We start from the raw sequence: 27742 nt of genomic DNA, 5'->3' as shown, positions 1-27742 counted from the left end.
GTCAGAGTCAGTTCCTTTCTCTTTGCTTTCATGTCTTTATCCTTTTAGGCCAAAGGAGGGCTTTCCGGTTTGTTTGATGGAGCTGAAGTTGTTCTTGGTCCTGACACTTCCATGGAGCTTCTGGGGCCAGTTCCTCCTGAACAACAGTTTATCAACCAAAAAATGAGGCCTGGTTCTGGAATGTTATCTATCCGAGTCATCCCAGATGGGCCGACCAGAGCACTCCAGGTGATGATTTATCATAAGAACTGACGTGAATCTCACTGTGCTTTCCCCCCACACATTGGTTAGTCATTCTACAAATATTTATTGAGACATGTATGCTGGCTATGAGACTAGGATGTCCTTGTTTAGAAAATAGGGGTAAGACCTACTTCACAAAGTTGTGATAAGAATTGAAGTACAAAAAATAATATGAGGGGTGCCTGGGTGGCTCAGTGGGTTAAAGCCTCTGCCTTCGGCTCAGGTCATGATCCCGGGGTTCTGGGATTGGGCCCCCGCATCGGGCTCTCTGCTCAGCAGAGAGCCTGCTTCCTCCTCTCTCTCTCTGCCTGCCTCTCCGCCTACTTGTGATTTCTGTCTGTCAAATAAATGAATAAAATCTTTAAAAATAATAATAATAATATGATAGTAGAAAAAGGTAAGAGAGTTAAAGAGGGCAATGCCAAGAATGGTACATATTATTATTATCAGTCATTATATAGTACTTAAATCTTTAATGGATATATTAACAACAAGATGCATGAAGTCCTGGGTCAGACCATGACAGTACTGTGTAGTGAAAGCAGGAGTGGAGGGTGGTCTGCAGAATATACAGGAAGGATTCGTATTCCCAGACTTGGAGGCTTCCTAAGAGGAGTAATATTTAAGCTGAGATCTGAAGGTTGACCGAGAGGAGTTAGCCAGATCACCAGGGAAGGTGAAGGGGCTGTGTGCTAATGAGAAGAGTGTTCACTCAGCAGTTTTTTACTGAGCACTTACTAGAGCCAAGCGCGGTTCTTGGTACTGAGCACAGACTACTGAACAAACACACAAAACCCCCTGCGGTCTGGGAACTCCCATTTTGGAGGAGTAAACAAATAGTAAGCAAAAAACATAATGAAGAAATGATGTAGGATTTGGGAAGTTGATAAGTCGAAGGCCTGGAGTTGAAAAGGAGTGGCCCAATGGGCACAGAGAGCATGCTCCGAGTTAATGCTGGAGACAGAAGCAGGGGCCAGATTATTTAAAGTCTGACACATACTGCAAATTTTGTGGTTTTTCTGTGGCAATGAAGGGTCAAGGAATGAGGAGTTTGGGACTTGTTAGTATATGCTGTCTACGTGAAAATGTCTAGAAGTCTGTAAATGTGGGTCTGGTGCTCAGGGGAGAGATCTGTGCTGGAGATACAGGTTTGTCAGGGCCTGGTGTAATTAGAGGGCTGAGGGAAAGGAGAGATGCAGGTGGTGTGTGACAGTGACCTCTCCGGGGCAGTGTCTCATAATCCACAATCCCTCTTATAATAAAAAGCACCCTTCTTTTCAGGCAAACTTCGAATGTAGTGATCTTAAGGTTTGTCCTTTTGGACTTGACCAATAATTCTAGATCACCTGTAGATGCCTAGTGCCCCTATGATGCTCTCGAGGTCTGTAACTTGACTTTGGCCCTGTAGACTTACAACCAAGTTTACTTCATTATTACCCAAGTCTTAGTTGGCAGCGCTTCTGAAACCATTAACTTCCATAGGATTATTGAGCACATCGTGACTTTTGACCTATACAGTTGGTATGGAATGGGTTTCATTGTGGAAGTATGAGCCCTCTTACAACAGTGTTTTATTTGACTTCAGATAATAGATTTCTCCCAACGGAAAAGTGACCGTTCATCATATGAAATGGATGAACTTCCTGTTACCGAGCAAGAGGTACAGAAATTAAAGAATCCAGACACAGAGCAGGAACTGGAAGTAAGTTTTAAGTATTGTAAATTCATTTCTTTATCATTAGTTTTTTAGAACTTTGCTCTATGGTTTTCTCAGTTTTAGACCTCTTTTCTCTCTGCCCTCTGAATTCTAAATACAGCTGTTGCCTTATGGTGTTTATGTCATCACAACATGAATGTGTGAATTTATTAATTAAATGACAGCTAAAATTGAATCAGAATGTGATAGTGTACGAAAGTAAGATGACAAGAAAGAAAATCAAACTTTGAAATTTATACAAGGTCAGGAATAAGCAAACTAGGTTTTTTGAGGGCCCCCAGTTTTCTCTTCTCATCTTTCTTCCTCTCTCCCTTGTTTGGGTGTTAGAAAGTGGAGTTTGAAAAGGAACATGAGGTGAACATGAAAACATACACTAGGGCACCTGGGTGGCTTGGTTAAGCATCTGTCTTCAGCTCAGGTCATGATCCCAGGGTCCTGGGATCAAGCCCGGCATCAGGCTCCCTGCTCAGCGGAGAGCCTGCTTCTCTCTCTCCCTTTGCTGCTCCCCTTGCTTGTGCTCTCTCTCTCTGTCAAATTAATAAAATTAAAAAAAAAAAAAAGACATATAGGGTATTTATTCAGTAACTTAAAAAAAAAAAAAAAGGACCTACATGTAAAGCACTGTGTCGGATATTATGGAAGTCCAGTGAATAGCATACTAAAAGCTTGCATCCCAAACAGGGAGAAAGATTCTCAAACAGGTCTTTTCCTATAATGAAATGCAGAATGTGTTCAGTGCTCCAAGAGAGGTATTATCATATCATATCACTTTGGAGTTCTGGAAGGGGTGGGCACTGAGCCTAGAGAGAACGGTGCCTAATGAGAGACCAGAGTTGGATAAGTGGTTTGCACCTGCTCAGGGGTGAAGCAGAGGGATTTAAAGCCACATGTTTCCCTGCACTCTCCTAGGTACCTTGCCCTCTGTTTAAACTGGGTTGTATTTTGGTTTTCTTTCAGGTGCTTGTGAAGTTAGAAGGTGGAATTGGGTTGTCCTTAATTAATAAAGTCCCAGAAGAACTGGTCTTTGCAAGTCTTACAGGAATCAATGTGCATTACACGCAGCTGGCAACAAGTCACATGCTTGAGCTGAGCATACAGGATGTGCAGGTAATGGGGGCAGTTCAGAACTTGTTAAACCTTCTTGTGTTCTTGCTGAGCACCCAGCCAGATCCAGTGTTTGGTGTCCTAAAAACACTAATGCTCTGGTGGAGATATCTTATTATGGCCTTCAAAAAATTATTCTATGAAAATAATTGTTGCCATCTATGTTTGTCTCACCAGTGTTTCTGTATAGTAGCCAGTGACTTAGACGATTTAGTCCAAATGGCATGGAGGAAAGTGGACCCTGGTTCCCCATTCGCCAATAGGAAAAAGTAACAGGAAATCATTGAACCATCATTAGAGAAATTGAAGTTCATTGCAGGGAGGAAAAAGTAAGAGAACTGGACTTGTGCTTCCGGCCAAAGTGTACGAATAGGGAACCAGATTCCTACCTGAAGCAGCCCCCAAGTCCAGATAAAATAAGGAAACAATAGGTTCAAGGCCCTGTAAATCAGGCACTGAAAGACAGTGACCCTTGAGAGGTGGAAAACAAAAAAGCTGAGCCCTGCATTCACCTCAGCTGATTGCCTTGAGAAAGTTTCCAGGCCATGGCACTGGGAGGGGAGATGAAGAGAGAGCCCAGTAGAGTGAATGAGTTGAACAGGCCAGGCAGAGAGTCTGGAGACGGAGGCATCTAGAGTTTCATGGGGCGGCGTACCTGGGAGGAGCATGCTGCACAGAAAGCAGACTCAGGAGATCTCCGGAGGGGTTCTGTGAGCATTCAGCAGAGGACAGATTGGTGCTGCATGTAAGGAAACTACCATCTGAACCATCCACGAGGATCTCACAGGGACAGCATCTGCTGCTCCCCAGGGCTGGGGATGGGCTTTGTTCCCCCAGCCAGACTAGAAACACTAATAACATATGTAACATTGGGAAGAGTCTTCCAAAAAATCTTGCCTTCATAGTGAACTATAATTAGCCCTTGGCTGAGTACTGTTCCAGACCCACCTAACAAATCATAAAAGCTAAGTCTGAAAGGATCAATCTGTTTCCAAGTAATTTAACTATATCCCTGAACAAAGCTCAGGATTTAATGGAATGCAAAAATACCCAGCACCCAACAAAGTAAAATTCACAATCTCTGGCATCCTGTCAAAAATTACCAGGTGTGCAAAGGGGCAGGAAAACACAACATATAATGAGAATAATCAGTTGAATGGACCCAGAGCTAACACAGATGTTAGAATTTTCAGAGAAGGACATTAACTGTTACTATAACTGCATTGTACATGTTCAAAAAGTTAAGTAGACACATAGAAGATATGAGAAACTCAAACTTCTAGAGATTAAAATGAAATGAAAAACACACTGCTTTCAATGAATAGCAGATGACACAGTACAGAAAAAAAAAGATTAGTGAACTTGAAGACATAGCAATGAAAACTGTCCAAATTGAAATGCTCAGGGGAAAATAATCCATAAAACGAAAACAGCATCAGTGACCTACAGGACACCCTCAAGCAACCTAACATGTGGATAATTGGAGTCCCTGAAGGCCAAGAGTGAGAGGAGGGCATATAAAAAATATTTGAAGAAATCTTGGCCATAAATTTTCCAAGTATAATGAAAACTAAACTCACAGATAGAAGCTCAAGCACGAACAGAAACACATCCTTGCATGCACGTGAAGGAAACTACACCAAGGTACATCATCATTAAATTACTCAAAAGCAGTGATGAGTCATCCAGGTTAAGCAAGACTTGTCATGTGCCAGGAGAAAAAGTGAGAATGAGAGCTGACTTCTCATTGGGAATGATGCGAGCGAGAAGAGAAGACAGTAATGTCTTTAAAGAACTGGAAGGAAGAATAACCATCAACCTGGAATTCTATGCCCAGCAAATATATCTTTCAAAAGCAAGGGTGAATCACCTCTGCCCGGCTCCTTGGCAGGGTTGCTGTGGCTGGGCAGAGGGCTGAGGTGGCTTATGTCGGGACACGGGACGGAGCTTCCGCCTGGCTCCCATTAGGTGCCGAGATGCCTAAGAAAGCTGGTGTGATCAACAGGGGTAAGAACCAGAGCAAGGAGCCAGGAAGACCAGTTCCTCCCTTAGGTCCTGTGGTGATTGATCCTACATGTTGGGTCACCGTAGCCATCCATGCTAAACCTGGGTCCAAACAAAATGCTCTAACAGACGTGATGGCGGAAGCTGTGAGTGTGGTCATTGCAGCCCCCTCCCCCCAGCCCTGTCAGAAGGAGAGGCTAATGCCCAGCTCTGTTGGTACCTTTGAATGTCCTGGAGCTCAGGGAGAGTGACGTGGTTTTAGATAAGGGTGGTCAATCTCATGGAAAAGTGGTGGCCTCCACAACTGCAGAAGAGATCTTGGAGAAATTAAAGCAGCACCCCCTCCCCAGTAAATAAATAAATAAATAAATACAAGCAAGTTATGAGAAATACATCCTTGAGAAGCCTTTTGTTTCTATTTGTTTTTAAAGATTTTACTTATTTATTTAATTGACAGAGACATAGTGAGAGAGGGAACACAAGTAAGGAGAGTGGGAGAGGGAGAAGCAGGCTTCCCACTGAGCAGGGAGCCCGATGTGGGGCTCAATCCCAGAACTCCAGAATCATGACCCGAGCCAAAGGTGGGTACTTAACAACTGAGCCACCCAGGAGCCCTGAGAAGACTTTTAACTGCTATTAATGAAGAGGCTGTTAAATAGGAAAATATATTTCTGTGTATGGAAGAACTTGAAAAAAAATAAATTTAAGAACAAGACTCAAAAAAGAAGTAGGAATTTTAAAAGTACTGTACGTTCAAAATAGATTCTAACATCCCTGACCCCAAGTAGCTTGGAACGTGCTTGCATTACAAAATAACAGAGCTGGAAGAGTTCTTCGGGATGACCTCAGTCAGCCCCTTTCATCCTGTGACGGGGCTTCCGCTCTCCAGAAGTTGAGAAGCTTGTTCAGGATCGCTCTGTGCAGGATGACAGCTGAAACCCAGATCCCTTGACTCCTGGCTGGATGCAGTTTATCCTGATTTTGTAAATGAAGAGATTTCCACAGACTTCTAGGGTTCCGAGGACTGCCTTCTCTAGAGTTTACAAGTGACAGAAGAAAACCTGTCACACTGCTTTGTGGTCTTACTTTATATTTTAAAAGGCTTATCTTAAATTTTTAAAAAGTGCTTTTTTATGTCTTTTTAAAACTTGATAGGGCGTTTTGTGAAAAAAGAATAATTAGGACTTGTAATTTCATGTTAATTATTTTGGGGAAGTCACTGAATTTTCATCCTCCTTGGATGGTAACTGCAAACCTCAAATCTGTAGTTCTTGTGAGTCTCTGAAGATCTTTAAAGGAAGGAGGCCTGGATGCTACTTTCGGTATGTGTAAAAGCCTTATCAGAAATCATCTCTACATTAAAGCCTCAAAAGCTAATAAAAGAATGAGATAGAAATGTTTTTAGACATACAAAAGCTAAAAGAACTCACTTCCAGCACATTCATGCTAAAAAAAAATGTTAAGTAACATCATTCAGGCAGAAGGAAATGGGAGCAGGTGGAAATCTGGCTCTCCACAAAGGAATGAGCGCCTGAAATGATAAATGCACAGGTGAATGAGAATATTTTCTAATTATTTAGATTTCTTTAAGAGAGAATCAACTGCTTAGACAAAACTGATAGCACTGTATTTTAGAGCCTATAAGATGTTAGAGTAAAGTGAATGACAACTATAGCATCAAGTTTGGAGAGAAGAAATGGAAGTATGTTAACTACAGTGTTCTTACACGCTCGGTAGTATGCTGTCATTTGAACATAAACTGGTAAGTTAAAGATGAATACTAGAAATCCTAAAGCAACAAAGAGCTACAACTAATAGGCCAACAGAAGGAGAAGATGGACAACCCAAGAGAAGGCAGAAAAAGTGGGAAAACATGGGAAAGAACAGATGAGACAGATCGAAAACAAATAGCAAGATGGTAGAGTCATTCAAACCGAACTGTATCAATTAAATAAATGTGAATGCTATAAGGACCTCCAGTGGAAAGGCACAGGTGATCAGACTGGAGTATAAAGCGAGATCCAATTACATGCTGCCTCCGAGGAACACATTGAATATAAAGACACAGTAGGTTAAAAGAGAAGAATGGAAAAAGACATACTGAGCTAGAACTAGTCATAAGAAAGTGGAAATGGCGGGGCACCTGGGTGGCTCAGTGGGTTAAAGCCTCTGCCTTCAGCTCAGGTCATGATCCCAGGGAACTGGGATCGAGTCCCACATTGGGTTCTCTGCTCAGTAGGGAGCCTGCTTTCTTCTCTCTCTCTGCCTGCCTCTCTGCCTACTTGTGATCTCCATCTGTCAAATAAATAAACAAAATCTTTAAAAAAAAAAAAAAAGTGGAAATGGCTAGATTCCTGTCAGAATCAATTACAGAGCAAAGCGTATTACTGGGAATAAGGAAGGTAATGTCCTAATGCTGAGAGAGACAGTGTATGCGGACCACATCATGATCGCAGCTATCTAATGCTGAGAGAGACAGCGTATGCGGACCACATCATGATCGCAGCTATTTATGTACCTGATCTCAGGGCTTTGAAGTGTAGGAAGCAAAAACTGATAGCACTGAAAGAAGAAATGGACAAGTACACAATTATAGTAGAATATTTCAAGGAGGGGCCAAGATGGCGGAGGAGTAGAGAACCCTATTTCAGTTGGTCTCCTGAATTGAGCTGGATATCTACCAGACCACTCTGACCACCCAGGAAATCAGCCTGAGATGTAAGAAGATATCTCAGGGTCTATACCAACAGAATATCTCTGGCGGCTGGATTTGAGGTATGAAGCAGGGAGCTGCGATTCTGCTGGCAGATACCAGAAGATCAACTAGAAATGACATTTCTGGTGCCAGAAAGGTGAAATAACACAGGAGCACACAAGCCTCCCACACTGGGGACTGGGCACAGACTTGCAGACCAGACCAGTAGCTGTGGGGAAAGGACTTTTGGGTAGCCCATTGGACTGAAACCTGGAGCTGCGGGGGTGTACATGTGAACTGGGGGTAGCTGGCGGTTTTAGAAGCACAAAGGGCAAGGGCAAGGGCTGGGAGTGCTGCTGTGGGGCACACAACCCAGGACGCTGGGGTGTTTAGCAGCACAGACAAAAACCGAGTCAGTGTGGCCTGGAGGGCTTTCTGGAGAACAGACTGTACTCGCTCTATGCTGAGACAGAGGACTGGGCACCATCGCTTCTGCTCTGACTCTCAGAAGAGACACTGAAAGCTGCCAGGGAAAGTTGCCAGAGAACAAAAGCCCCCAAAACCAGTTTTCACTGAGCCCGTCCTCCCAACAGGGGGCAGGGCAGTTCTGCCCAAACAGGGTTGCCTGAGTAACAGCACAGCAGGCCCCTCCCCCAGAAGACAGGCTGGAAGAACAAGAGGCTGACAACCCTAAGGGCCCTATAAAATGGGTGCATCTTGCTTGGGTTGTGTTCAACAGAGTTTGGACTCTGTACATTCCCTCAACCACCTCTCACCAGAATGACTAGGAGGAGGAACCCGCAACATAGGAAAAATTCAGAGATTGTGACCTTTGCCACTGAACTAATGGATATGGTTATAAGCAAAATGCTGGAATTAGACTTCAGGGTAACAGTTATGCAGATTATAGCTAGGTTGGAGAAGAACATTAATGGCAACATAGATTCTCTGAGGGCAGAAGTGAGAGCTGATCTGGCAGAACTTAAAAATGCTATTGATGAGATCCAATCTAATCTAGATACTCCAACAGCTAGGGTAAATGAGGCAGAAGAATGAATTAGTGATCTAGAAGATAAACTGATAGAAAAGAAGGATCAGGAGGAGGCCTGGAGCAAACAGCTTAGAATCCATGAAAACAGAATTAGAGAAATAAATGATGCCATGAAATGATCCAATGTCAGAATTATTGGGATCCCTGAGGGGGTAGAGAGAGAGAAAGGACTAGAAGATATAGCTGAGAAAATCCTAGCTGAGATTTTCCCTAATCTGGAGAATGAAATAAGCATCATGTCCTAGAAATAGAACTCCCCCCTCCAAGATTAAAGAGGGCAGACCAACCCTCAGGCATGTGGTAGTGAAATTTGTGAATCTTAAAACCAGAGAAGACATCTTACAGGCTGCTGGGGGAAGAGATTCCTTCATACAAAGGGAGGAACATCAGAATAACGTCAGATCTGTCCACAGAAACCTGACAAGCCAAAAAGGTCTGGCAAGATATATGCAGGGTACTAAATGAGAAGAACATGCAGCTGAGAATACTTTATCTGGCAAGGCTGTCATTTAGAATGGATGGAGAGATAAAGAGCTCCCAAGACTGGCAAAAACTGAAAGAATATTTGACCACTAAGCTGGCCCTGCAAGAAGTACGAAGGGGGGTTCTATAAAAGAAGAAAGACCCTAAGAGTGATATAGAATAGAAATTTACAGAGACAATCTATAGAAAGAAGGATTTCACAGGCAACATGATAACAATAAAAACACACCTTTCAATAATCACTCCCAACGTGAACAGCCTAAATGCTCCCATGAAACGACATAGGGTTGCAGATTGGATAAAAAGACATATGGACCCATCCATATGCTGTCTATGAGAGACTCATTTTGAACCTAAAGAGATATCTAGACTGAAATTGAAGAGATGGAGACTGATCTTTCATGCCAACGGACTGCAAAAGAAAGGTAGGGTGGCAATCCTCATATCCGACAAATTAGATTTTAAGCTAAAGACCCTAGTAAGAGATACAGAAGGACACTGTATCATTCTTAAAGGGTCTATCCAACAAGAAAATCTAACAATTTTAAATATCTATGCCCCCAACATGGAAAAAGCCAACTACATAAGCCAACTGTTATTCAAAATAAAGAAACATATAGATAATAATACGTTAATTGTAGGGGATCTTAGCACTCTACTCTCAGCAATAGACAGATCACCTAAGCAGAAAATGAACAAAGAAATAAGAACTTTGAATGACACATTGGACCAGATGGGCCTCATAGATAAATACAGAACATTTCACCCTAAACCAACAGAATATTCATTCTTCTTGAGCACATGTGGAACTTTTTCCAGAATAGACCACATATGGGTCATGAATCAGATCTCAGCTGATACCAAAAGATTGAGATTATTCCTTGCATAGTCTCAGACTATAATGCTTTGAAACTGGAACTCAATCACAAGAAAAAGTTTGGAAGAAATTCAAACACTTGGAAACTAAAGACCATCCTGCTCAAGAATGTTTGGGTCAGCCAGGAAATCAAACAGGTACTTAACTTAAACAATTCATAGAAACCAATGAAAATGAAAACACATCAGTCCAAAACATATCAGATACAACAAAAGCGGTCCTAAGGGGGAAATACATAGCCAAGCAAAGCCTCATTCAAAAAAAACAGAAAAATCCTGAATATGCAAACTCTCTACACCTTAAAGAACTGGAGAATCAACAACAAATTAAGCCTATCCCATGCATGAGAAGGGAAACAATTAAGATTAGAGCAGAGACCATTGAATTAGAAACCAGAGATACGGTAGAACACATCCTTGAAACTAGAAGTGGCTTCTTTGAAAGAATTGATAAGATCGATGAACCATAGGCCAGACTAATCCAAAAGAAGAGAGAAAGGACCCAAATTAATAAAATTATGAATGAAAGGTGGGAGATCACTACTAACACCAAGGAGATAGAAGCAGTCATCAGAAATTATTATCAACAGCTATATGCCAATAATTAAGCAACCTAGAAGAAATGGATGCATTCCTGGAAACCTGTAAACTTCAAAGACCAAAACAGGAAGAAATTGACGACCTGAATAGACCAATAACTAGTAACAAGATTGAAGCCATGATCAAAAAACAAGAGTCAAGGACCTGATGGATTCTCTGGGGAATTCTACCTAACATTCTAAGAAGAAATAATAGGAGACTAAAGCAGTTTAAAAGAATAGAAACAGGAGGAGAACTTCCAGACTATCTATGAAACCAGCATTACCTTGAATATGGATGTCCAGATTCTCAACAAGATCCTAGCTAATAGGACCCAACAGCACATTAAAAAGATTATCCACCATGACCAGGTGGGATTTATCCCTGGGGTGCAAGGGTGGTCCAACATTCGCAAATCAGTGTGATAGAGAACAAATTACTAAGAGAAGAGAGAAGAACCACATGGTCCTCTCAATTGATGCCAAAAAAGCATTTGACAAAATACAGCATCCTTTCCTGATTAAAACTCTTCAGAGTATAGGGATAGAGAGAACATTCCTCAATTTTATAAAATCCATCTATGAAAAACCCAGAGCAAATATTCTCAATGGGGAAAAGCTGAGAGACTTTCCCTTAAAATCAGGAGAATGACAAGGATGCCCACTCTTGCCACTGTTGTTCAACATAGTACTATAAGTCCCAGCAACAGCAATCAGGCAACAAAAAGAAATGAAAAGTATTCAAAGTGGCAAAGAAGAAGTCAAACTCTCTCTCTTCGCAGATGACATGATACTTTATGTGGAAAACCCTAAAGACCCCACTCCCAAACTACTAGAATTCATACAGCAATTCAGTAATGTGGCAGGATACAAAATCAATGCACAGAAATCAGTTACTTTCTTATACACTAACAATGAAACTGTGGAAAGAGAAATTAGAGAATCGATTTCATTTATAATAGCACCAAAAATCATAAGATACCTTGGAACCTAACCAAAGAGGTAAAGGATCTATACTCTGGGAACTACAGAACACTCATGAAAGAAATTGAAGACACAAAAAGATGGAAAGATATCCCATGCTCATGGATCAGAAGAACAAACATGGTTAAAGTATCTGTGCTGCCCAGAGCATAGTACAGATTGCTATACTTTAAATGCCATCCCAATCAAAATACCATCAGCAATTTTCAAAGTGCTGGAACAAACAATCCTAAAATCTATATGGAACCAGAAGAGACCCTGAATTGCCAAGGAAATGTTGAAAAGGAAAAACAAAGTGGGGGCATCATGTTGGCTGATTTCAAGCTTTACTACAAAGCTGTGGTCACCAAGACAGCATGGTACTGGCACAAAAACAGACACATAGACCAATGGAACAGAGTAGAGAGCCTGGATATGGACCCACAACTCTATGGTCAAATAATCTTGAACAAAGCCAGAAAAAATATCCAATGGAGAAAAGACACTCTCTTCAATAAATGGTGTTGGGAAAATTGGAAAATATACAGAAGAATGAAACTCGACCATTCTCTTACACCATATGCAAAGATAAACTCAAAATGGATGAAAGACCACAATGTGAGACAGGAATCCATCAAAAACCTAGAGGAGAACATAGGCAGTAACCTCTTCGACATCAGCCACAGCAACTTCTTTCAAGACAGGTCTCCAAAGGCAAAAGTGAAAATGAACTTTTGGGACTTCATCAAAATAAAAAGTTTCTGCACAGCAAAGGAAACAGTCAACAAAACAAAGAGGCAGCCCACAGAATGGAAGAAGATATTTGCAAATGACACTACAAAGGCCTGATATCCAAGATCTGTAAGGAACTTCTCAAACTCAACACTCAAAAAACAAGTCAAAATGGGCAGAAGACATGAACAGACACTTTTCCAATGAAGACACACAAATGGCTAACAGACACATGAAAAAATGTTCATCATCATTAGGCATCAGGGAAATTAAAATCAACCAAACTGAGATACCACTTACACCAGTTAGAATGACAGAAATTAACAAGGCAATAAACAAATGTTGGAGAGGATGTGGAGAGAGGGGAACCCTCTTACACTGTTGGTGGGAATGCAAGTTGTTGCAGCTACTTTGGAGGCTCCTCAAAAAATTAAAATTAAAGCTACCCTATGACCTGGCAATTGCACTACTGGGTATTTACCCCAAAGATACAGATGTAGTGAAAAGAAGGGCCATATGCACCCCAATGTTCATAGCAGCAATGTCCACAATAGCCAAACTGTGGAAAGAGCAGAGATGTTCTTCAGCAGACAAATGGTTAAAGATATGGTCCATATATGCAATGGAATATTACTCAGCCATCAGAAAGGATGGCTTTTACCCAGCTTTTGCATCAACATGGATGGGACTGGAGGAGATTATGCTGAGGCAGAGAAAGTTAATTATGTGGTTTCATTTACTTGTGGAACATAAGGAGTAGCATGGAGGACATTAGGAGAAGGAAGGGAAAAATAAAGACAGGGGTTATTGAAGGGGAGGATGATCCATGAGAGACTGGACTCTGAGAAACAAACTGAGGGTTTTAGAGGGGAGGAGTGTGGGGGATGGGTGAGGCCAGTGGTGGGTATTAAGAAGGACACGTACTACGTGGAACACTGGGTGTTATCTGTAAACAGTGAATCTTGGAACACTACATCAAAAACAAATGGTGTACATAACATAATAAAAAAAGGAAAAAGAAAATTTCATTACCCTCTCTAAATAATTGTTAGAATTATCAAATAAGCAGCAATTCATCAAGGGTATACTAGACTTGAATAGCACTACCAACCAGGTAGCCTAATTGACATTTATCCGGCAGCCCACCTAGCAACAGCAGAAAACATGTTCTTCTCAAGTGTACAGGAAATATTTCCGAGAGAGACCACATTCTGGACCATAAAACAATTCCCAAGTGCAAAAGGATTCAAGTCACACAGTCTATTCTCTCATCACAATGGAATTGAAGTGGAGCAGAAAGATAGTTGGGAAAATCCCCCAAATGATTGGAAACTAAAAAGCATATTTCTGAATAGCCCAGAGATCAGAGGAGAAATCAAAATAGAAATCAGAAAATATTTTGAACTAAACAAAGATGAAAACACAGCATGTCAAAGTTGATGGAATGCTACTGGAGCTCTACTGAAGGGAGATTTCTAGCACTATTAGAGGAGGATAAAGGTCTGGAAACTGTGAACTCAGGTGTCATCTTAAGAAACTAAACAACAACAACAAATTAAGCCTAAAATCCGCAGAAGAAAGGAAGTGGGAATCCCAGTGGAAATCACTGTAGTAGAAACCAAAAACCACAGGGAAAGGAAGGAAAGGGGGAAGTCAAAAGCTGCTTCTTTGAGAAAATCAGTCAAACTAACAAACTTCTAATGAGTTTGATCAGGAGGGGAAAGAGAGAAGACAAATTACTAATGCCAAGAAAGGGAAGCGTGCCAGAGAGACCCGCAACTTGACAGTGCTTTGGGGACGAAGCTTTGAGGGGAGCTGTAAGCTCATCCCAGCCCCGGGGCTGCCCGGGGATGGGGCTGTTGATGTTTGAGGCCACCGTGAACCTGGGGAGGGCAGGTGGGGTGGGAAAGCCACCGAGCTGGCTGTTCTTGCTGAGTTTCAGCTAACTTTCTCTGATAAGTGACCCCTGGACTGCTGCAAGCCCTTGGTTAACTGTCAAATCTCTGAAAAGGTTGACTTTGACAGTTTCTGCCCAAATTTTGTGGTCTTGCTATCAAGATAGCTCTTGTCTTTGTAGCCTCGTGTTTGCAGCCCTTCCTTCCAGCCTCCACCAGGATTACCGTGTCTAGGAAACCAGTCCTGGTAAACATTTCCAGAAGGATCCAAAGACCTAAACCTTGATTCTTTCCCTGGGTGGGGAGCCTGCAATCCTCCAGAGGCTGTGCATTGCGTGCCCCTGACCAGGTGTCCTTCTGCTCCCGCTCACACTGTACACTTCCATCCACCCGAAACCCTCTTTCAGAAAAATGTTTTTATCATACAGCACAGAGAGAAAACGGTTCAGGCTAATCACATCTTGTTTGTTTGAGGAAAGATAAAAAGTTACTATTTTGTCCTTCTATTTCTTGTCTTTTTTTCTTCACCTTACAGAGAAGCTCCAAGGAGCTATTTGTGCTTCATGAATTTCATTAACCATTTAGTCAAGAATATTTGTCCTATAATACCTCTTGACTTAAGCTGTGCCATAAATCGTGGAAAATAAACAGGTTTGAGAGTTGACCATGATTACAGCGCTGGGAGAAAGAATGTTTAAAAATAGAAACTCTGGTCCCCATTCTTCGGAAGCTTCTAATCTAACTGGGAGAATAACACCAGAATTTCTACCTCTTCCCCATCTTGTATCAAGTGTACTTGCCTCTATTATCAAGAATAACGGAGAGGTCAGAGTAAGGTGTCTTCTCTATTGGATGTGACGGGTGATTCATTCACTCGGTACATTCCTAGGGCATCGGCAGTGTACCGCACAGGGCACTAGGCTCTGGGGAGAACAGCCGTGACTCGGGAGATGAGTTCTGCTCCCTTTGGGCTAGCAGGCCAGGGAAGAGGTCAGCCAACAGGGGGAGCGAGCAAGCGAGGAACATGACGGCCACCTGTGGGAACTGCTCGAAAGAATACGGAATGCTTTTGAGATGAAGTGGCCTGGGAGGATCTTCCCAAGGCGGTGAGAGCTAACCTTGGAGGAAGGGAGTGAGCGAGCCCTGGAGAAGGCTATTAGGGTAAAACGCATTCCCTCAGAATCCAGAGACTCTGAAGAGAGGAGAGCTGCCCCCTTTTGAGAAATAACCCGAAGGCTTGGGTAGGGGGAGGTTGGAGCAAACCTGGAGGGGATTGCTCTGTGCTGAAGGTGGGGCTGTGGGCAGTGGCTACATCATGGAGGCCGTGGCGAGAAGTTTGGTTTCATCCCAGGAGAAAGGGAAGCCTCTGTCAGGTGGGAAGGAAGGAGGGGCATGAGCTGGAAAGGAAGGACGGACAGGAGCTCACCGCGGCTGCTGTGCAGGGAGTACACACTAGGGCCGAGGATGGAAGTAGGAACAAGTGCTCATGCTCACGGTCTCTCGCCCTTATTACCTCTGCGACGTGAGAGCCCGCAGGTTATCCAGATGGCTGTGTGGCCGTCCGTGTGGTACACGGGGAGGGTCACAGGATTTGGTGCCAGAAGTGCCTGTATTTGAACCTGACTCATCCGCCTCACTAGCTGTGGGAATGTAGGCAAGTGGTCTAACTTCTCTAAGCTTCTGTTTAGTCTTTTGTAAAATGAGGAGAAAGACTTTAGCCTTTAGGGCTGTAGTAAGGGATGTATTCGGTGACGTGTAGGGAGTACACTTAGATGTGTAGAAAGTACACGGACGTTCTCTTTCCTTTCCCTGATGTGGAGCTTTGTTGGAAAACGAAGTGGAGGTGCCCGCTTCCTGCAGTGAGTCTTCTGACACCCCTAAACACAGTGGGGTGTAGACAGCGTGCTCCAGTCTGGTGCTGATTGGCGTGGGTGAATAGAGCAGTCCCTAACGCCACTAACATCATCATTTCATTCCTAGCACGGACTTGACTTTGGTCAAGGCCACGGTTTCCATTTGGTAGCAGCTGAGCCACCAGTTCCCTAGTTTTCATGCTCTAGGGTCCGCCCACCTCGCTAATAGCCTTTAGGAGCTCTGGGCTTGACGTCAGACAGACCTGGAGTCAAGTTCTAGTTCTGTGAAGAGCCCGCTGTGCAACCTTAAGCAAGGGCCTCTCCCCTCAGCTTCTTTATCTGTGCCATGAGGACAGGGATCATCCTCAGGAGGTTGTGGTAGGGACTGTAGCGGAGCCCTGACTCGAGTGCCTCTGACCTCACAGGTATCCCGTGATTCAGATCATGCACATGAGGGGACTAGCTTGTGCCTGGCACGTGGCACTCCCCACTCACAGGAGAGCTGCTGTTGTCCTTCCGACTATAGTTGCTGCTGGTCTGCAGTGAGGATACGTTTTTCCAGCTGCTGCTGAAACAGAGGAAAATGGCAGGGGTCCTTTCTGAGTGTCCTACCAAGGAGGGGACCCCACTCAACGAGAACAGAGAGCTGAGAAGTGAGCCGTTGTCCCTTCTTGTTTTGTCTTGTTCCTGGGCCAGGTGGACAATCAGCTCATTGGTACCACTCAGCCCTTCATGCTGTACGTGACTCCCCTGAGCAATGAGAATGAGGTCATCGAGACGGGCCCGGCCGTGCAGGTGAACGCGGTGAAGTTCCCCAGTAAGAGCGCGTTGACCAACATCTACAAGGTAGGCCCTGGGGGAGGCTGCTGGGCTTGGCGCGGTGGCAGGAGCTGATCTGTTCTCTCGCAGCCCAGTCTCCGAGTACGGGGTCTGGCCCGAAGTCTCCCGCACAGTAGGGCAGTCTGACTTCCTCCATGGGGTGGGGGCCCACAGCAACTTCTCGTAGCACCCAGTGTTCTCGACTGTGGCTTTGCACCTGATAACGTGGAATCCCCAGGGCCCAGAGTTTGTATTCATCAGAGTCGAGTCTCTGTGGGAAAACATAGCATCTTCCAGGTTGATCAGGACCAGGTGTGATCCAGATGTGTTATTAGAATAATTAGAGAGTGTTAGGAGGGGTCTGACCTTGGGATAGACGTCCTCTTGTGCAAGCTGACTTACACTGACTACTAAAAGCACATCGTTCAAAAGTGATGAGCTTTCTTCCCTAGAGAAGTTTCCACTATAAGCGGGCTGATACAGCAGCAAACTCTGGAAAAGTGGGAGCTAAGAGGTTGGTTCCCCTATTTCTGCCCTTCGTCACCATTACCAGTGGGCCTGTGTGCAGCCCTCCAATCCTGCCGCTCCTTCAACGAGTTTGCTGTCCACGTGAGCTCAGCACCAGAATGCTGTCCTCTGCAGCACATCTGCAAGCAGGATCCTGACTTAAGGAGACACAGATGCCCCGGAAACCAAACAAGAGGGCGGTGAATTGTATATTAAACCTCTTCTGGAATTCTTGGCTAATTGTAACAACGTAGAGAGAGATGAGCCAGAAATCATTTGGCAGTGTGGTTACAAAATCACATGAGTAAAGAAACTGTGCCACGTCATTTGGGGGCCTTCTTCATGGCCCAGATGAAAGTTCCTTCTGGTGTTTACATTATTAATCAGAATCTCTCTGTCTCTAGCATCTGATGATCACGGCTCAGAGATTCACAGTGCAAATTGAAGAGAAACTGCTCCTCAAGCTGCTGAGTTTTTTTGGCTACGATCAAGCAGAATCAGGTACTGTTGAATATTCTAGATTTGTGGCTGGGAAGTGACCCAAGAATGGCCTTTTCTAGTCCCTTGTGAAAATAGGTGGCTTCTGAGTACCCAACAGACTCCCTTCACACCTCACAGTCGGAGCCCAGAAGCTGAGGCCTGTGTCTCAGCGGCTTTTTTCAGAACAGCCTATTGATGGGGGCTGCGGAGGGTGGCTGATGCGAGCATGAAGGAAGCATCTTAGAGGTGTCTTGGGGTCCCCAGGGTTCAGCCTTTGGAAAGCAGCACACTTTTCCTCTTCGTTGTGCATTTGTTGACTCATCTGCTTGAGGATAACAGAAATGATGTTCGTCATTTAGCAAACCACTTTGTTTCCTAACCTCTGTTTAGTAAACAGACTGGGGGCCAAGAATCAGAAATCCCTTCGGCAGTTCCTTTGGTTTAGTTAATGGAAAAAAAAAATTGACTAGCCTTAACTTCTTAACTTTTTATATCCATGCCCTTATGCCTTAATGTCATTACCAAGTTTTCTAGTTACTTGACTCTTCTTTAGAGACGGGAGTGAGAGAAGCTATTGGAAATCCTACATGTCCCAGCAGTCACTACAGAAATCATGTAGCTTTTGTCTTTTTATTTTAGATTCCTCCTCATGGCCTTTGTAAGACTGAATATAGAACTTAGAAAGAAGTCGGCAATGCTTAGTCTTTTGAAGACAAAACCGAATATCGAAACTGAGAAATGATAAAATAGACTTGAATGTTTATATGCCCACGTTGGCTAGAGAAATAAACCACTGGGGACGTGTGTGCATATGTACATACTTAGACACAACACACGAAAAATATTTTTGCTCTTTAGCCCAGACTTACGATTCAAACTTTATGTCTATTTGGGATTAGGAGCAAGATTCTGTCTATTTAAAACTGTGTTTTCCACTCTGGGTGTGTGTTTGGACTCAGACAGCCACTCGAGTCCCTGCCTGCAGGTAGCCAGGCTCTTTTGGCACCTTCCTGGGAAGTTTTACTTTCAGTTTTACTGGACGTGCTTTTCTCGTAAGTTGCTCTAAATAAATTTCTCACCTAGCATTGTATAGATGTTTATAAAATCCTGGCCTTTGTTTCACTGGAGCGTCTCTTCCACGTTCTCTTTTTAGGTTCCCTGAATGCAAATGGGCAGGTCTCTCTTGCAGCGTCATTTTCTCAAACCTCGTCCCTTGTTTTCTATAGAGAGAACCATAAGCGCGTACAGCATACATTTGTTTGATAGGCAGATTGGTACAGTCTCCTTGGTTGTATTTCTAAGGCCCGTGAAGCCAAGTGAAAGTAAGCTGACCGCATGGTTGTGGGTACAGGAGCAAGGCAGAGAGCACATTGCCGTGCACCATAGGGAAATTCACGTCACTCCTTCTCACTACACAAGACGTAAAAATAAAAATCTGCCTCATCTCTGCTGCTTTCACAAACGTCCGCCATTTGGGAGAGGGGGTGCCTGCTGCCATGACGTCAGCTCGTTATAGCCTGTAGCCAGTTTCTTTTTAAAGGCATTCTCTTGCACTCAGTTACCTTATTCAACTGGTTATGTCGTTCATTATAGTTCAGTTAAACTCTACTCCGAGGGATGCTATTTGGATATATCATCTCATGAAATAAATGCAGATAATCGGGGTCATTTATGATAATCATAATAAGAACAACACGGTTTCTAGAAGACTCATTGCCAGCACATACCCGTGGCCTCTGGCTTCCCCACCTGCATGATTTTTTCCAAAGATGATGTCTGCCAGATGGCATGGAGTCACGAAAGATTAGGCTATTTTACTTTCTTGGTAAACAACAGGAAGCACATCTGCTTTTACCAAGAAGTGGTATGGGGATACTGTACATAGCACCAAACCCCGAAAAACTAACTTTGGAGACATGTTGACATTTCTGTATGATTATTTTTCAGCGTTAGCATTTGATGTGTGAGACTTCAGGAGATTCTTTTTTTTTTAAATTTCCCTATTTTACTCTTACACCAGAGGTGGAAAAGTACGATGAAAACCTCCACGATAAGGCGGCTGAGCAGGGTGGGACACCAATTCGGTACTACTTCGAAAACCTCAAAATCAGCATTCCCCAGATCAAACTGAGCGTGTTCACCTCCAACAAGCTACCACTGGATCTCAAGGTGAGCGGATTTCTGGGTAAGATTTAAACAGTGGCTTTCCCTGGAAAAGAGTGAGTATGTTTCCTGTTTGCTTTTTCTGTCCAGGATCATCTTCGATAGCAGGTATTTTTACAGGTTTCCCTTTTAGAAGGTTCAAAATATATACACACACACGTACACTTGTACACATAATGTGTGTACATACGGACATATGTATAGATGTACATGCACTTTTTAAAATACTTAAGTAAGAGCAAACAGAATTACATAAAACCCGTCTTCTTAACTCTTGGCTTGTCTCAATGAGGTCAGAGCCTACTTTCCTAGGGCCGCTTGCAGATTCAGGAGAAAAGTTACAAGCAAGGCAGTACCTGCCTTTTGTGCCCAAGACCTGCCGGCCCACCGGTTCTCTCCACCTCTGCATGAATGGCCGAGACCAGAAGTGTCCACTACTGTCAAGACGCACACTCGGCCCCATACCGCTGAGGTGTGGCCTCCCTCGCCACCGTCTCAGAACGTGACACGCCTGCAGACCGTCCTGACCTGCCCTTGACAGAGAGGGCCTGGATTCCATCTTTGTCTGCCACAGGAAGATCCATTTTAACGAAGGGCTGGGGCTGGGATTCATATCCAAACCCGCGTGACTCGGAAGCCTGTACCGTGCTGCACTGTGCCGGATACCGTCCCCCCAACCCGCCCCCCGCGAACGGAAGGCATCAGAGCACTTTAGAGCTGTTGGATGTTGGAGTTCAGAGAGTTCTTTCACTCAGGCCTTGTGGGTCAGCCGTGATGGGAGCAGGAGGATGCCCCAGGTGCTTGTTAGACAGTCTTTTCCTAGACCGAGGCTAAATCTGCCTCACTGCCGCTCGGACCCATTACTTCTGGTTCTTCTCGTTTGTTGCCCTGGAAGACGGTTGTCAAGGCACCTGCTCCCCGCCCTCCACCCGCAACCACCAGCCCAGGACGCGACCACTGCCCCATGCGGCCTCCTCGCAGATGCTGTGTGACGGCCTCTCTTCTGAGCAGGAACAGCCGCAGACCTGAATAGACAAATAATACACCTGGCGACCTCGGTTCAGCTGCCTGCCGGGACTGTCCAGCAGTGCGCCGCGTGACACAGCACGGCGGGGACCGTGGCGTGTGGAGCGAGTGCCCTTCATCTGAAAGGGCCGCCTCGACTCAGCTCCGGCCAGTTGCTGTCACAGGGCAACGTGAACCCAGTGTGGCCGGATCTCCACATTTCTAAAGTGAAGCCAGAAATCTGAGTTTTTATGTGGAATCTCCTGGTTTTGAAATGTTGGCAACCAGTTTGAGTTGTTTTCTTTAAAAACCTTTTGAGCTTGACAAAACACATGTGTGGGCCTCATGTGGTGCCTGGTTTACCAATTCACAACTTCTAAAACAGACCTATAGGTAACGAGACCGTGGTCTGGTCATCAACAGATCATACTTGGATAAGGACGGGGCAAGGGTGGCTGCTTCATTTCCGCGGCCAGCTGGGGATGCTGGTCAGGACCAGAGGGGCAGGAGTTGCTTTGCAACCATCCTGAGAACAGCGTGGCATGCCCTTTCCAGCGGACTCTCCTGTCTGCTTGATTGGCTTTAATTTCATGTTTCCCAGGAGACTAAAGATACTTATAATTAGCCTAGGAGTGGGGGGAAAACCATGGGAAAACCACTATCTTGTTAATATCCACAAGTATCCACTTGACTTATGTGACCCCTTGGAATGGGTTTGTTTGATAAAGTATATATTCCCCCAGAACACTTGGCTTGCGCCCAACAAACCAATGTTAAGCATTTCCTGAGAGTTAAGGACTTCTTGTTTTTTAAATCATCTTACTTAGAAACACAGACACCTAACGGTTCCTTTCAGATTGCTCCCAGCAAAACACTTTCCCCCAGCCTGACAAATGCAGTAGGATTTCCTACAGCTGAAGTAGGTCCAGACCTCCGGGGACAGGGTGCTAGTGCGTGCGTGATGCTGTGTGAACGGTACATGGGCGATCCGTTAAGGCCAGTGTTCCGTTTGTCACCGTACTGAAGGAACCTTTTGAAGGCCTTTTCAGATGATTGTTCCAGAAATCCAGTGGAGCAGCTGTGTCATGAACTGGCTGGCGGGGCCGGGGGTGGGGTGGGGGGGGTGGGGTGGGCATCCTGAATGGGGCACATTACTGTTTCAGGCAGGGTGCTGGGAATTGGGACTTCAGAGTTAAATTCTCAGCTTGTGGAAGTCACCGTTTCACTGTGTCTCGAATTCTCCTCGTGGAGTCTGGGACTCATAAAATAATGTCATTTATTCAAAGAGTTTCCTAACAGAGTAATATCCCTTTATTAGCAGCTCTTAGAAAGAGCCGTGTGCTCTTTGAGACAACTGTATAATGGCTCAAAGTATGTGCTTAGGGAATGGAGTGCTGTCCCAGAGCAGGATTCACAAGAGTCTGACTAAAAGGTAACCGTGTCTTTGGTATTGAAGGAATAATTATCTTGATTCTCTTGACTCCAGGCCAGAAGTGAGGCTGTCCGAAATCTCAGAGGGAAGTCTCTTCACGTTTACACGGAGGGCACATTATTGCCAGATACAGTGTCTGTTCAGAAGGACTGAGAGCGCTTTCCCATCTGCTATCTCGATTGGATTCCTTCCTCTGTGATGGGAGAAGGGGGAGATAATAGCTCCATTTCACAAATGCAGACACATCCCTCCCCTCCCCCTTCCTCTCCATTAGTCTCCTGCCTGCAGTACTAGGGAGTAGCAGGGTAAGACGGAAAAACCAGGTAGTTTGTATGTACTTGGGTGTTTTTTGTTTTTATTTTTTTTAAAGATCAAAAGAAGCCAGGAGCCTTTCAAAGGTTTCACGAGGTGGCCTACAGCAGTCCTTTTCCCATTTAGAGCATTGGGGTATTACAAAAGAAGGGCTTTAATTGAGCAATCTAGTTTGGAAGAAAACCCACATTTTAATGGTCAGAGAGCAAGAGGGTGGGGTGAGGGGGAATTTCAAACAAAGACACTATTTAAAAAGCCTAAAACTGTCTTCTCAAAGGCTTGAAATAATTTGTTGGGAAACTTCAGACCCTTTACTTTTTTCCTCCCCTCCCTAAATAAAAACCAGATTTGTTAAAAGGAAAAAAGATCCAGTATTGTTAATTGTATTTCAGAAAGTGCCAGAGAGGGAACTATGCCTGTAGTTTTAAACACTGTCCCAGGAGGGAAATGGGCAAATACCCTGCTTCACATAAACAGTCTCTATGTACCATAAATAAACCTTTAAAGAATGAATTCCAGACAGTTTTGTTTAGTGCAGGATAAACTCAGAAAGGAAAAGACGTGGCCCAGGGACTGGCTTGTGATCCGAGACCTTATGGCATATGGACAGGTATCTCCTCTTTCAACTCCATAAAGTTTCTGGAAGACTTCAGCGGTTTTCGTCTGGAGGAGGTAGGAATAGACAGTTTCCTAGTTTTATTAGGAGCTTCTGAGCCCAGATGGCTTTCTCCAGAATCCGTTTTATAACAGGAAACTGTCTGCTACTTGAGTAAATAAGCATCAATTTTGTATACTACTGTATTCGATTAGTCATTTTGTTACTTCAGGAAAAAGCCCTGTTTGGCTCTTTCCCCTCTCATCTGTTTCCCTTTGACTGACCCGAACAACCTGAAGGTGGCAGATTAATTCCTACCAAGGGCTGCATCTTGGCTCTTTCTACTGTGGGAGGCCCCAGAGCCATAAATGACGAGGCGGAGATCATTTTTACTGAAGGGCCAGGGTATCTCCTGGGTTCAGACAAAGCACAGAAGCCATTCAGAAAGGGGTGGGAGTCTCTCGTGAGGGTCTGGACAATTTGGTAAAGGTTGTAGAGTCTCTGCTCCTATGTTTGGTTCCTCTTCAGTATTTGGTTGCAATGAGGAAGTTGGGGAGCAAACAAGCTTTTGCCTTAAGCCTTTGTTTGGATCTCATTTCCTCTTCTCTGAAAAGAAAGTAATGCTCAGAGGTGTATTAGCAAAAAAGACTGCTGACCTGATGTCAGTACCTCCCCCAGCGCATTTACTGGGCGGCTCTAAGCAAAGCGGTTAGGCCGGGCTGGGCCTCAGTTTCCTAGTCAGTGCCACATGGATGCGTGAAGCGTGCTTGAATGAACAGCAGAAGACTTCTTTTCAGGAGAAACAGTGGAATCCTCCATTCTGGTCTGCATGCTTTCCACCTAATGGGTGGTTACTGTCGTGAAAATGAGCACGTTTGAGTCTAAGATCTCCTAATAACTAACTGCACGAGTTTAGGTCATCCACTTAACATTTCTTTGGTTTTTTTTATTTTAAAAAATGAGACTGTTCGGCTGAATTAGCTTGTTAGGCTGAATTAACCTAAGAATGCTCTCAATCTCTAAAATGTTTTGTTCTCAAATTGTTTAGTAGGAGGTTACTGGTGACTTCCCAAGGGCCCAGATATAGGGACCTTTTGTCTGTCCTCATCTCTGTAGGGTCTTCCGCTATAGTCAGCATTGCTGACCTCCCTGTCCCTTTCTGGTTCTCCTCTTATTCCTCTGTTGGTTTCTTTGTCTTCTTCACAGTTTTCTTTTTCTCTGTTTCTCCTGATTCATCTGTATAAGGGCTCTTTTTACCTCTGAACCAAACTGTCTGGTCGCATCACTTCCCCATTTAAAAAATCATATTAATGGTCTTTTATCACCTGTAATTTTAGAAGCTTTTTTTTTTATAAGTTTGGTCTTTGAAATGAGTTGCAAGGTTTTTTCCTTCGGTTTTTCAATTGGCTTTTTTACTTTTGATGTATGTATGTTTTGGGGTTTTTTTAATCACAGGAAAGCTTTTTATTTTTATGTCATCAAAATTACCAGTCTTTTGCCTGTTCGTATTTGAGTCCCCCAAATTTTCCCCATTCTCTGGTTTTTAAAAAATTCCATCTATATTTTCTTCCCATTACACAATTTCATTTCAGTTAAAGATGCTCTTGTCCCAAAAGAATTTAAGACAGCCTCTGAAAATACATGCTAAAAGATGAAAAATAAGGGAGAAAATAGAAAGTGCATGAAATTGCACATGAGATTTTACCATAAAGGCATTTATGATTCACTGGGGGTTATATAGAGGTTTTAGTAAATGCTATTAGACCAACTAGATACCCATCTGGAAAAATACACAATTAGATTTTTACTTACACACTATACAAGGAAAGAGTCTGTGTAGATCAGAGATTTATTAACTTTATTTGCATGAAAAATTCTTTTCACATTCAAAGAAGTAAAGTGTTTTGCATGCTGTCCAAAATCCCTGAATTATCAATCTTGTTAAATAAAAATATAATTGGAAAATAGACCATATCCAGAAATTGTTAACTGGCTTATAGTGGAGCCAGACTAGCTGAGAATTGCAAGAAAAGCTTGGTAGAGAAAAACCCTGAAAGTCTGTTTGAAGGTATTGGAAAGCGACCAGGACACCTAGGACCTAATGGTCCAAGATTTATGTGAGGAAGGAAACTCAATAAACTGAGTCCAAATTTACTCTGATTTTATTCTTGAGATAATCCTAATCTTTAAATGATATGGGGAGAAAGTCAGAGAAGGTGAGCAGAAAGCAGCTGTCAAGGCAGAGTCTGAGTAAGGCTTCTGGCAGTCTCCTGGGGCTGGCATAGCAAACGTTAGGTACTAAGAGAGCTGGTAATCAAGGGAGGGGCTAATATCTTACAGAGAAAGGACAGGCAGAAAAGAGCCCCCAGGTGGTTTGAGCTGCTGTATGTCTTGAGGCAGATACCAATTTCTAGGTAACTTCATCTGAGAGAGGCCAAGCAGAAAGTGGTGGTCAAGAGGCAGGAAAACAAAGTAGACCTTTTGGCAGTTTTCTGGTGCCGGGGAGATTAAAAGTGGAGGAACTGAATTGGTTGTCAGTTGATATTGCTGACACTACACCAGGCCTTATAAAGAGTAAAATAGATCAGGGGTTACAAAGACTGAAATCCAGCCTTGAGAAAGCCCAAATCCTGATTACATGAAGCCCCTTTAACTGCCTGCTAAAAACTAAAGACTCATGTGAAATCTGTAAAAGTTTTCATAGAAAATGTTAGAGTCAGTCACAAATTACTGGACCTGCCAAGAGAGGGGACCAAGAATAAAAACGGACACTAGAAGCAGACCCATAGATAAAACAAATATTGACTTTATCAAAAAGAATTTAAAGAGTAAATGTAAGTGTGTTCAAGAAGTTTACCAGAAAACTATAATCTATATTTTAAAAATAAATAAGGGAAAATTATAGACCAGAATTGTTTCATGAACATAGAAGAAAGAAATCTGAACAACGTATTAACAGATCAAATACAGAAGTGTACGAGAAGGAAAATATAATTTAATTGGGCTTATTCCTGGAATGAAAGTGTAAGTATTTTCAGATAAATTACATAATTTACCACATCAACAACATGAAAAGAAGAAAAAATATGATTATCTCAATAATGGCACTAAAAAGAAAGAAAGAAAAAAGAAGGGAACTGCCTTAATCTGATAAAATGTATCTATAAAAAAGCTACAGCAAACATGCTCAGTGGGAAGGAGCCAGCCCACTATTACCACTTCAGTTCACTGTCATACAGGAGATCCTAGCCAGCGCAATAAGGCTAGAAAGATTACAGAAGAAATAAAGAAAAAGTATAAGAACTGGACAGGAAAATGAAAACTTTGTTATTTGCAGAGAACATGAATGTGTACCTAGAAAATCTAAAAGAATGTGCCCCTAAGTTACTATCTGGATGAATAAATAAATTTACAAAGGTCACTGGACATAGTGTACAAAAATCAATTGTATTTCTACATTTCAGCAACAATTATAGAGAAAAGGAAAGTTTGAAGAATAATTTACAACAGTGTTAAGAAAACATCAAATATGGTATCATTCTCTATGGCTCTGTGATGAACTACTCTAACCCTCAGTGGTTTATTTTTTCACAATTCTATGGGTTAGCAATTTGGGCTGGAGTCTGTTGAATGCTTCTTCTGTTGGACTCACCTGTTTTTATTGATCTGACAATCAACTGAGACTGACTGGTTTACCATGACCTTACTCACATGTCAAGTGTTAAGTGCTGCTATCAAGAGAACCTTCTTCCACATGGTCTCTCAGCTTCCCCATGTGGTGGAAGTGTCAAAAAGGGCAGAGCAGAAGCTCCCAGGTCCCTCGGGGCTTAGGCACAGCAGTCATACAGTGTTCCTTCCACTGCATTTTCTTGGTTGAAGCAAATTTCAAGGTCAGTACAGATGAAATAGCCTCCACTAATAGTATAAGATGTAAAGAATGTATGGCCATTTTTAATCTACTGCAGAAACCTTGGAATAAATCCAGCAAAGGGTGTATATAAGACCTCTGTATGGAAAACAATGTAACATTATTAAGAGAGAAGAGAACTACATAGATAAGGGGACATACCACATTAATACACTGAAAGATTTACTACTGTGAAGTTGTCATTTCTCAAATTGATCCATAGATTCCATGCAATCTTGATGAAAATTCCAACAGTTTTTTTTTTTTTTTTTTTTTTTTTTTTTTTTGTGTGGCAGATTGACAAGCTGATTCTAAAATGTATTTGGAA

General features: G+C 43.2%; 1 protein-coding gene across 9 annotated transcripts in view; it reads left to right on the top strand.

Moving 5' to 3' along the window:
- VPS13D (vacuolar protein sorting 13 homolog D) overlaps nt 1–27742 on the top strand; it is a 252982-nt gene that overhangs the window by 137610 nt on the left and 87630 nt on the right. For all 9 annotated transcript variants that reach the window (XR_004276204.1, XR_004276203.1, XM_032302406.1 and 6 more), the window contains 6 exons: nt 49–228; nt 1829–1945; nt 2918–3067; nt 16891–17040; nt 17925–18021; nt 20021–20169. Coding sequence is in view for 7 of the 9 variants with exons in the window: in XM_032302406.1 (XP_032158297.1) it covers nt 49–228; nt 1829–1945; nt 2918–3067; nt 16891–17040; nt 17925–18021; nt 20021–20169 (843 nt within the window). In the remaining 2 variants the exon portion in view is untranslated. The remainder of the gene's footprint in view (nt 1–48; nt 229–1828; nt 1946–2917; nt 3068–16890; nt 17041–17924; nt 18022–20020; nt 20170–27742) is intronic.

This window comes from Mustela erminea, chromosome 10 (assembly GCF_009829155.1).
Source record: "Mustela erminea isolate mMusErm1 chromosome 10, mMusErm1.Pri, whole genome shotgun sequence".
In the NCBI taxonomy this organism is placed as follows: domain Eukaryota; kingdom Metazoa; phylum Chordata; class Mammalia; order Carnivora; family Mustelidae; genus Mustela; species Mustela erminea.
The sequence above is the reverse complement of the archived record's forward strand: the minus strand, read 5'-3'. Positions and strand labels throughout refer to the sequence as shown.